General features: G+C 41.8%; 1 protein-coding gene across 4 annotated transcripts in view; it reads right to left on the bottom strand.

The window, feature by feature from the left end:
- slit1a (slit homolog 1a (Drosophila)) overlaps nucleotides 1–12316 on the bottom strand; it is an 84531-nt gene that overhangs the window by 36754 nt on the left and 35461 nt on the right. For all 4 annotated transcript variants that reach the window (XM_026189268.2, XM_026189270.2, XM_026189269.2 and 1 more), the window contains exon 5: nucleotides 478–549. In XM_026189268.2, the coding sequence (XP_026045053.1) occupies nucleotides 478–549 (72 nt within the window). The remainder of the gene's footprint in view (nucleotides 1–477; nucleotides 550–12316) is intronic.

The raw sequence follows: 12316 nt of genomic DNA, 5'->3' as shown, positions 1-12316 counted from the left end.
TGTGTGTGAGCGTGTGTGAGGTAGTTAGTCTACTTAATCAGTGTGATGCACAGTCTGCTGGAATTACACATACCGACATGTACATAATGTTTTGCGGTTACCAAAGGCCATTAACCCGACTGGATAAATATTGGAAAATGTTCATTTACAGTAGCTTGTAATATAATAATTTATTCTGTATAATCTTGCTTGACTCTTCATTGACTTGCCATAACTGCAATGTTAGAATCATGTTAATAACTAATTAACCAGTTATTTTTATACTTCCTTAAGCGACTTTTAATCACTTAACTGTTTCCATGTATTTTTCAGTTTGTAAATGTGGTTACTTTCAGATGTTGCTAGACTTTTTGGTTGCATTCATCATAACCTCATAACTTTTTTAAAGCTTCTATAGACCAATCCTTATTTAATAACGAAGATAACTGTACATTGCAGGGCAGAGCACATTTACCCTGGAAAGAGTGAGGTACTCACAGGTTTTTGATGTCTGTAGCTCCCCTGAAAGCTTTTCTGGGAATGGACTGGATGTAGTTCTCGCTCAGATCTCTGCGGACACAATAAGAAGGCATCGGTTAGAGACAATCCATCCTCGATTATCGCTTTGGTTTGGTCTTTTTTTACTTTGAGAGGATGTGTGTCCAATATAACTCAATTTCGGAAGCAATGTTACCATGTTCCAGCAATTTCCTCTGTGAACCTTTCACTTCTAGTGTTTAAGCATGCTTTGCTAGCAGCAGGAATCAAACTCTATTCAGTGTAGCTCTTTCTTTTAACACACTCAATGGTGCAGAACAGGAACGCTATGGGCATTTTTTTCCCTTCTGCCAACACCCTTAGGTCTGATACTGCATGGCCAACTCATTCATAATGAAGATGTTATTTTTTTTGTTGTTGGCTGTATTATTCAATGTTCACTCAGGCTATAATTTGTTCACTGTGCCCTGACCATGCACTGGTGTGAGGCACCAGTTCACAGACAGTTGGGCAGACAGACAGCTGGGCAGCGACCAATGAGATGTTGGTGGTGTTCCCGCAGTAGCACAAAGAGCATTATTTTCCCATATAATATTTGGTGTGTGTGTGAGTGTGTGTGTGTGATAATCGACCCGAACAGAGAGAAAAGCAGTATTTGAAGCACAAGACCTATTTTAATTGTCACAGTATTTTGCCTATTGTTTAAATTGTGAGCTAACCTGACTCAGAAAGCATGTAACCATCTTCTGTACATACTCTACTCAGGGAAACTCTTGGCTGATACCAGAGAGGCTCCTGCCTCATGCAAGGAAGGCTCCCACAGCCCGGACAGATGTAAACAGAGCACTTATGGTCACCCACAGAAGGGCTAAGGCACAACACCAGAATCAGACTTTGATGACTCCTGCTTAGTTAATGTTCATGCGCACCACAGCATGCAATCCTCTGATGCACACAACAAATATCCACGCTAAAACCCCCATGGGGTAATGCTAAAATGAGTTCCCAAGACACACAGTCTCACATAGTGTCCCCACTGGGTGATGCTTTCCAGAATGTTCCCGGGAATGAATATCGCACAGACATTGTTTCGGCAGGATACAAAAGAGGGGAGTAAAACGCATTACAGCGGTTGTGTTGCTCAATCCATCTAATGAATGGGTGGTTGTTTCTTTACGGTACAGCAAAAATTAAAAGAGTACTATGCAGGCCACTGCAAATACACCACAATTAAAATGGAATTTGTGTGTTTGATTCCATGGCATAAAATATTGAGGTCAGATTGAATTGTGGCAGTCTACTCTGACTTGTAGGGTCTTGCCCCGTGTTTACAGTCTTGTTCCATTAAAAGACGGCATTACAATGATGTTGCATGGGAATGACCGTGTTAGGGGCACTTTTATTTAGCGGATAAGGGAACAAGTAAGCAGCCCTTTATATGGCTGCTATTCTGAACACACAAAAACCTGACGAGCACGTACAGATGTGCAAATGAAACACACACGTCGCTGGCTCGCGTTCAGACAGAACATAAATATTCCATCTAGTGGCACATTCTAATTTTATCCTGTGAGGTTTCTGAGTTACATTTTCTCGGAAGATCTGCATAACATCTGCTTTCATTGAGATATAGGGCATCACAGTTAGCAGGCAATTTAGGCAATTACACAACAATAATCTAGCTATTCTGTCAGTCTGCCATATTTTGCAGGATCATATCCCAAACACCAAACCGGCTTCGTGTCTCCTAACTAGCAAACATGAGAGCCAGAACGGTTGTGCTCCCTCCAGCTCCTTTGTTGTTCTCTTGGCAAAACAGCATGAGTGAAGAAATGAAAGCTGAGTCAGTCTGGCACCCGGGCTGAATTGGTGCCGCTTATCAAAGGAGGTCTACCTGGACCTGAACTCTAATTACTAATTAGTCCCCTCACCTTCTCTTCACCTTTCTACAACAAAAGAAAACCACCAACACACAAAAGATGTCTCTTTTGTGATCTTCTGCATACATTTGGTTAATGACTTCTTGCCCCTGGACATATGAGGATATCTTTTCTCTGTGTGGTGGTTGTATGTGTGTGTTCACTCCCAGGCTCCAATGGGAAATTTCAACAAATTGCTGTGCTCAGGCGGCATTAAATGCCGGAGGCAGTAGGTGCTGGGAGAGGAAGAAAGACATAAATATGGGGACAGGCATGAGAAAAGGATGGAAAGCTCTGATGATATGAGGACAATCCCATTTTTGTAAGTAGTAAAATGATAGCTCTAGGGTGAACTCGTCAATCCTGCTAGCATGCTAAAACACAATTGGTTAGAGTGATCTATAGACTACCAATTATGGTGCTGTTTGACTGGATTTGGTGCTGAGGTCGTGGGAGGTCACTTAAAAAATATAAGTCTATTCTGGGACAATGTGCACCCCCCCCTCAAAAAAACCCATGACAACTATAAATGATGCTATCTATAGTGCCAGAAAATCTCATTTACTTATACTGCTTTTGTCCCTTTGCATGTTTCTTTCTCTCCCTTTGTCACATCAAACACAATAATCACAGTGGTCATGGTTTGGAGTCTGAAGTCTTCTGTATTCTATAAGGATTTATCGACGGGTTAAACTCCTACAGGAGCCAGAACAATATTAAATTTAGCAACTCGACATTTCTGCATTTACACATTCCTAAAATGGCAAACAGGACATTTCTGTGGGAGACCATACTGTATTTTACATAGTCTGTGGTTGCCCCTCACTGGTATTTTCTAAGCTTGGCTCCAACTGTGTTGCTGCTGAGAACTTTGACATCTCTGATTAGTTGATTTCAGTCGAGCTGATTTCAGGGAAGCACTGATCCATTCAAAAACAGACATGATTATATGACAACAGTCACCACAAATAGAGATAATGGTCACCATGGTGTTTGACACAAAATCTAGCGACAGTAAATCTAATGTTAAAGCCTTTTAGCAAATACCACGACAGTGCATCACTTGTGCAGCAGCCCAGAGATAGTTCAGAAATCATCTTGGCAAAGGAACCACTTCCATCTTCTTTGTGCCTTGTTTCTTCATGAAATCATCTTGGATTTGAGTGTCTGGCCAGCGCATATGTTTTAAAATGTGTGTACTGCATCAGACTTATCTAACCTCAGAGTCAGATAGTGGATTGCAGGAGCAGATAAAGTCAGGAGACGAAGGAGAAGCGGTTATAACCTCCGGGCTTCATGACACTCGCAGAGCTCTGTTCGGGGTAGAAGAAACCACCAGAGCTTTGCAGCAGTCGCCACTGCCCAGACTCCTTCCATGCACTCATTACAATGCGTTGAAGAATATCCCGAGGCAGTCCCTCAGCCTCTACTCCAAGGCTGAGGGACTTGCTGCAATAATGTTAGACCTACAACTTTTTCTTTCCTTATTTCCTGCACGCAGCATGCCTTTTTTTCATCATAGGTGTGCGATCCAACGCTTGAGTGAACAAGAGTGAGTGTTCAAAAGAGCCAAGACCTGGTATACATTTACCTTAATGCACTACATACCATGCAAGTGGGCAGTTAGTTCATTAATGTACCCCTGGCTCTTTCTGGGTGACGTTGCTCACAGTTCATTCCCATTGTTGCCGTAATGATGCGGTAACACACATGTTTTCAGGTGTGTCTTCGCTGTTTGAACTACAGTCTCTAATATACTGCGGTCAAGCTTTTTAAGGTTTCACTTATTCAGGACCTCAAACAATCTTATTGTTTAATCAGTGTAAATTGCTCTGATAATAAACGTAGCTACTGATATGCTGGTTTACAAGAATCCCCGCAGAGTCTATATCTGAAATAATTAGCTATGTTATCAGACATAGCTCAAGGCGCCTGGTCTGAAGATTAGCTCCACGCTGAAGGTAATGTCTGGTTCCTGTCTGATTCACATCATTAACCTCTGATCTCTATCTCAGTACACTACACTAACACTGTACATACCTTCATGATACACATACCTACTATGGTTTCATGTTAATATACGGATCAAAACGCCAGCGTAAAGACACGCTGTGACCCTTTTAATTCTTTAATCATTGTTTGTGACGGCAAAATGAATATCTAGGGATGCTGAAGCAGTTCAGCCACTTAATTAAAAACAAAGTATAACGTTTCAGGCATTTCAGCTTTTGCATTTAAATTTTTTGACTAAAACTCAAGGAAGCTACATGTTCACATGGTAGCAACTTGATGATCACAAGGTAGTCGGATTTATTTCATCTATTTTGCTCTATATGGGATCATGAAAGCTTCTTTGAGCTGATCCCTTGTCATGTTTGATTTGGCAGAGTTTTACACTGGATGCTCTTGCTGACACAACCCAAAAGGGAATTAGTGTCTCTGTCTGGAATGGAAGCAGAAACCTTTTGCTTGCTAAGCCAGTGCGTTAACCACTACACTACGGAGGCACCGCCCTGTAGGGGACCATAATTACCCAAATGAACATTATGCTGTATTAAAGGTAGCTTTTTAAACCAATAACTCACCAAGAGAGTGTTGCACTAAATCAATTGCGAAGTAGTGTTATATCTCATAAACTTCTATTAAGTTGAGCCTCTTTCAGAAATCCCTGAAGTTTCCCTCTTATGATCATGAGGAAGAAAGCAAGTTTAAGGCACATCTGCATTGGCTTCACTTTTAAGGCAGTCCAGCTTTTATACACATTTCGTGGCTGACACCTGCAAAGCTTCAGGATATTTGGTGTGGGCGTAATTTATATCTCGTAATGACCTTTATACACATAGACATATTTGCACATGAGCTTACATGTGAAAACAAATAACTGCCTCTGTCATACACGAAAGATTTCTTAGTTTCCGACTTTGTGCCTCCACATTTGGCTGTCAAAAGCTTTGATACCTGGGAGGATAAATCCTATTTATGATATGTTAGTTTTAAAGCTTTTCCTTAGGAGAAATTTCAACTGCCTTTTAAGAAGATGTGTGCACTCTGTCGACTTCATTGATGCCTTCTACAGCTGCTGGACACTATTAACACTTTACTTTTCTGTATACTTTTTCTTAAACATTCTCAAGGTGAACTCAGGTTGTTTTTGAAAGAGATATTCTCAAAAATATGCAATGAAATAAATACATCTTATTTGTTTGTTTGCTTTTCACTGCTGCATAACTTGGGGAAAACCAGCTATTTTCGAAACGCTGTCACATGTATGAAAGTGTGGGTAAATGTAGACCACTTCCCATCAAGAGATGAGATTTGTTTGGGTGATAGCTCTTTTAAATTTCAAAAGCAAAGAAAATCACTTAAATGCACTGGATAGAAATCTTTTTTTTCACAGGGCAGCAACTCAGTAATGCAGAAAGGGATGAAGATTTCCTGTTGCTGCTTCACAGCCGTTCACCCTTATTTCATCACTCTCTCTTCAGTCCACCGCTTCCTGCATTGTTCTTTTACAAAGAGTTATACAGTCAAGCTACGAAAACATTTCAACCTATTTTAAAAATATCACAGTCAATGAAAAGAAGCTCCTGATCCATTTATTACTAATTAAATTTTATGGCGATTATAAATAGAGTATCTCTCTAAAAGACTTCCCTCTATGGTCCCTGTGTAAGTGCATTTATTTTAGGCCGGGTGTTTGTTTTCTCAAGAGCTCGACTAGATTACATGATAAGAAAATGTTTACCCTTGCCAAATGCTCTTAATTTTATTCTACCATTTAAAGAGGGAGAAAAAGACAGAAAGACAGAGGGGGAATGTGTCTGATTACTTACTCATTAAGAGAGTTAATGAGGTGTGTGAGAGCTGTTAAAAGAATGGCAGTGTGCTGCCACTAAATGCTAACTACTTTCTTCCTCCCTGCATGGTAAAAACCCACAAGTAGACACACATATAAACAGCCACATAAACAAACTGTGGGCCTTCAAAAAGAAGTCATTGCACGTGGAAATGTACCAACAAATGAGTCAAGATACAACTGCAAATAGAGAGCAATGCTTTCAGATAGAGAAACTAAGCCAAACATACACAAACTGTTTATGTCTACATATCATTTATTCCTCTGTCAAGGGCATAATTACCTAAATGTTTATTAGCAATCAAAGTGAAGGCCTGGGATTCAAAAAGGAAATTTTGCAGGTGACTTTAATGTCGATACTCTTTTTTTGGACCAGAGACTTAACCTGGTAAAATCCCAGGAACAACACAAGGAAGTGGCAGGCAAGCCACAAAAGGTGACTATGATTTTAAAAAGTTTAATTAAAAGAAAAAGAACCTTGAAGTTTGAAAGGGTTACATTTTGACAGTTATCAGCACTCAGAGGCCATAACACACAAAAATAAAGCAAAATATAAGAAAGGTAAGTCTGAAGAGTCATGAGTCTATTTTGAGCTTAACAAACATGCCTTGTGTGTTGAAGACATAAACAAAAACTTTAATGTGCTGACACGCTTTGTGTACTGTATGTGTAGACAGGCCTTTGGTTGAGCTGAAAGAGAACAAAAATGAGTGAAGGTGTATGTGTGTGGGGGGATAACATAAAGACAATGAGGTGAGAAAGCACATAGATCGAGTCTGCAAGGCCTTTGGACCCTCGCCAAAAACACAGGCATGAACATGTGAATTTGTGTGGCCCGGAGAGAGTGACTGAGAGTGACTGAGTGTTCCTGTGTGCGGCCAAGACTGTCTCTGCCTTCCTTCTCACCCTCACGCCCTCCCCCAATCCTGCTCTCTCCACACCTTCACGTCTTGCTTCCCTTCCGGCTAAAATAAATGATAAACATGCCTCTTAGCCGTGCCTCCCTTCACTTTCTCCCTGCTGTCTGACCTCAGTGTTTCGTGCCTCCGCAAAGGAGTAAGTGCAATCTGGACGAGCGAGCCAGACACCACCACTATCATCATCATCGTGATTACCATTATCATCTGCAGGTCAAAACACCGTCTTAACGTCTTAAAATCTTTCATTCATGCTCACACAAATTATCATGCACACGCGCACAGATGTGGTACACTAGCATGCTCGGTGTGTAAGGTGCCTCTCTCATCCCTTTGTGGTGGAGAAAGGAGGAGAGAGCTTAGTGGGAGGAGGACTGGTAAGCAGCGACGGAAAAATCGCTTCTTTTACAAAGAGAAGAATAACGAGGCTGCTTTAGGAATACTCTTACACAAAAACCCAAGAGAGAAAGTCTTGCTTCCCTACTCTTTTTCTCTCTTCTTGGACTAAATATAGGCCATACAAAGAATCACAATGAAAAACAAATACTGGACTAATACTGAATGCAGCACATTTCAGTGGCATCTGTTTGTCTTTGTTGTCTTTGTTTTACTTTGAAAGCTAATGTCAACTAAAACTAGTACAAACAGGCAGGGAAAATAATTGATTGGAGCTACGTATCACTTCCCCCTTTCCTCCGCAGTGTCACTTTCTCTATTTATTTATATGGACTGCAGGAAATATGTCATTGAGCAGCATTATCTCATTTCCAGCAGGCCAGTTGGACTGTCATAGCAGCCTTCTTGTTTATAACTTTAACCCTCTAAAGTCTTGCACTTCTGCACATGCTGAAAGAGGGGAAAGGGAGGCCATTGTGGACGCATCTGGGGAGAGTTTATGATTTATTCTGATGCTGAAAAATAGAGCTAGCCTAACACGCTCTGTCTCTCTCCTTCCCCTCACTCTCACAACACACACACATAGACACACTTCCTCAAACTGTCTCTTTTCGATGGGACCTAAAGGGGATTTCATGGATGGACTCCGCTCTAATCATCTGCAGCTCACCAACCAATGAGAAACACACAGCGCTCCCAGACTGGAAAACTCAACAACCACCAAGAGAAAACACAATGTCAGTGGAACTTATCAAGTCCACATGATGGCTGACACACACACACTGAGACTCAAGACAGAGCTAGTTTAACTGTTATCCACATCTCTTCTTTCACTGTAAATGATTCATGATGTCTGTGTGTATTTGCAGGCTTAAAAGTCCCATATGACCGCACACATGTGGCTGCGTGCTCTGCTGCCACCCATGAAGCAAGTTAAAGGGTTTCTATAGCAAGAACGAGGGAGAAAATCTATACTTGGTCAGAGCTCTAGATTCACCCTAATTTCCCCCTACCATTATGTCTGCTTGAGTTTCTGAGTGTGTCCAAGCCTTTCATTGGCAGTCAGGCTGAATGATGGAGCAGGGCTGAGCAGCATCGATCATGACAAACGCTTACAGGCACTATCAACAGACAGCGGGGTGTACGATAGCGATGCTTTGCACAGGGGCACAGCCAAGCCCTGTCTCCATCCATCATGCTGTCTACCTGCTGGAGAACAATGTGAGAAGAAAAGAGGAAAAGCCAGGAGGGTGAGGTAGAACCACCTCTCAACAGGTCCATTATCACTCCTATTACCTATCTGTGCATTAGCCAGCGGGCTCGCTCCAAGCCAGAAATAATCATCTCCATCTCTCAGAATAGCCTGGAAATCATTTTACTAGATTGGACTAATGTTTTACACAGAGCCAGGGTGGGAGAAAAAGGGAAGGAGACAGCCATTTAGAAAAACAACAAAGTCAATCCGGTTGGCCGGTCTCACTCTCCCTTTATCACACACACACAAGCCTGTGCGCGCACACATACTGTGTGGTCTTGCTAAACTAGTTAAAGATGCCTCTTTGTGGATGGCTGGCTACCTAGAAAGTGGAAAACTGATCCCGAAGATCGGATGACAGCTTTTCCTGGAAACGCTGGTCTGAGGTCAGTGTTATTGAGCCACTGTGATGACAGATCCACCGCACCTAACCACAGGCAGCTGATACCAGATCAGAGGACTGTCACAAAGATACACATTCAGGAGCTATTTCAATCAACACAAAAACAGCAAGCTTCGAGAGGTCTAATTGACTCCATGCAAAGACGATAACATTTTCGGAAGACTGAGAATAGAAAAAAAAAGCATGAACCAGAGGAGAGTAGATTTGATGAATGCTGACCAAACTGAACCCCTGCATAAATCACCTCCTCGTTTCCTCTGGATTTTTCTAAAGAACTTGTATACACCCTCGTCTATTCTCTAGAGTGACTGAAATCGAGAGTGAGATCTCCCAGTCATTACTTTAAGCATTTACAGTTGCCATCACACATGGAAAGTATCGCAAAAGGAGACGAGAGGACTAAGCCAGAGGGAAGGTGAGCAGAGTAGCTACCTTTACGTTGTGCTTGTTCTCCCTCCAAATCCCTCTGAAAGCTCAACTTAAAAACAGCCCAAAGGTACATGCCTAGATATACAAAGTCAAGGACGCAGAGTCTAAACAGACTTCATTAAAATGGAAACCTGCACGCTGTACATTTAACCCATCTCGCTACTTAATGGCTACACAGTTACTTCTCTAAACTTTTAATCATTTTAAATATATTTGTATTACTTATTTAAATGGTTACATTTCGCAGGTGTGCACTGACTTAAATATAACCCATGCCGTTAAATACACATTATGATGTTGAGGGGAACAACAGGCACTGAGTGGGAGGCGGTTGTTCCATAACACAGAGGAGAGGAGAAGTGATGGAACAATAAAGACTGCAGACTCTGGCTCACCGTGATGTATGAGACAGGTGCATTGTGGCTGACATCAAGTCAACAGTTCTCCCTGGGCATGCTGTATATCACCTTATCTTTAAGAGGACACACTCACATGCACACAAACACACACTCCAAGGCATACACATGTACGGTGCTTTGACTTCCATACACAAAATATCCTAAGGCAGCAAGAGAGCAATGTAATCAGCAGTAAGTCAGGGGTCTCATCCTGATGTTTCTGCACCGAGTAATCCACAAAGCACACAACATAGGCACTCGGGGTTTGCCAAAGGCAAGATCACCAAGTGTACACAACACATTTTCACAAATTTAAGGTGGAATCAGAGTCGTGCATGGTAATATTCATGGTAATAAGTTCGTCCAGTGTAGAGTTGTTGTTAGAATTCTTGGTTACAGGCGTTCTAATGTCCTAACATCAGGCTTGCATCTTGATAATGATGACTTCATTCAGAGATGCCCACGATAAAGGTTTTCTTACTAAAGTATAGTTCTTACTACTGAAAGATGTTTGCCAATAAAAAGGAAAAACTGAGGATTTCTTTTATTTAATGTTTCCACAGTCATCAGTCTCTAGCAGCATCAGAAATTTGGATGAGAAAAATAAAAAGCTCTCAGTGCAGCAGCCATGGTTTGTTACATATCTGAGGAGTAAAATGGGTATGGCAAGGCCTACTCAAGACAATCTATAGGCCCACTCTGTGTGTAGACATCGTTTCTGTTTGCTTTTCTGACTAGAAAAAACCCAGAAACAAAACTTTTCAAACATCTAGAGGCAAAAGCATACACTTATTCTCCTAATTTACCCTAACGATGAAGTAATACAGCACAGATGCCCAGAATAAGTACACTGGATACATATAACACAATAACACCTGGGTGAGTTTCAGGTCAGAGCTACTCAGGGACTTTCCATCTCCTTCTGCTCAGACTGCACTGCCTGTCCCAGATATCTTATTACATAAGTAAAAAGCTAAAGGTTAACCACTGGTCAGCTAGCACTGTTTCTGTGTATGTGTGTGTGTATGAAGAGATCTGAGGAGGCGATATTTCCATTCTATGACACACGTGTGTGTGTGTGTGTGTGTGTGTGTAGGTGAAGGTGTGTGTGTGTGTGTGTGTGTGTGTGTGTGTGTGTGTGTGTGTGTGTGTGTGTGTGTGTGTGTGTGTCAGGGGTCAGCAGAGGTATTCATAGAGGTATGAATAAATAACTGCAGGTTCTCTGAGACTATGGAAATCTTTCATGAATATAACATGAGGCAGTCAGGACCCCAAATGGCTGTAGTCACAAATCAGCAATGCACACACACAGATGCACAAAGTCTATCAAACTAAATGTAAAATATATGTGATGTTGTTTTTTCTTTCTCTTTTGATTCAGCTTTCAACTTCACAGCTTCTACTGTGTCTTTTGAATTATACTGATCCTTGAGGTGATTTTGTTCAATTAACAGTTTGTTTTGATGTCCGTTTGAATTCATGCTGACCTTTTTTTTCTTGGGCTCATAAGGGGTTTTGCAAACACCCTTTGGAAAGCTGGGATTAAAACTGCAGTCAGAGTGCCTCAAAGCCTCTGGGCTTTCATTTTCATTTCTATCAGTGTTCTTCATTAACTTCACCGCATAAAGAAAGTCATTCCACAAGAGCTAACGGCCCAATACTTTGCAGATTCAATGTTGCTCAGGCAGCAACTCAAAACCCACATCTGGTGAGTGTGTTTGTAATCCTTGTGTTGGGATGGGTTCGCAGTCCAAACTAAAGGTGCGAGGCCAGAAACCGCAGAGGTGCTGGTTGCTAGGAGACAAAAAGGTACCCAGCTGGAATTGTGACTAAGCCTTGAGAGTAGTGTGTGTGTGTGTGTGTGTGTGTGTGTGTGTGTGTGTGTGTGTGTGTGTGTGTGTGTGTGTGTGTGTTCTGCTTGTAAGAGCATGGCTGGGGATGGCAGTGGAAGGGGCGGACAATGCAAATGGTCCCAGCTGTGCTGCAGTGGGTGGGAGTCGTCCTGAGAGAAAGAGCTAAACAATGGACATCACAGACTCCTCTGGATGTTTACCCTGTCTTCCACACTCCTTCAGAATACCCTCATCCTCCCACACTGACAGCCCACATACAGCGTAGACAACTGAGTGAGTGAAGCAAACTTTGCAACCAGACAGTGACAGACAAAGACAACAATTCGAGCTTGTGAATAGGATCATTTACTATGAATTGTTCGACATGTTTTCAAAAGAATTATGGCACATGTTAATGTGAATCGTTTCGGTGG

The sequence above is a fragment of the Astatotilapia calliptera genome, chromosome 13 (genome assembly GCF_964374335.1).
Source record: "Astatotilapia calliptera chromosome 13, fAstCal68.1, whole genome shotgun sequence".
Lineage (NCBI taxonomy): Eukaryota > Metazoa > Chordata > Actinopteri > Cichliformes > Cichlidae > Astatotilapia > Astatotilapia calliptera.
Note: the sequence above shows the minus strand (reverse complement) of the source record. Positions and strands in the feature narration are given on the sequence as shown.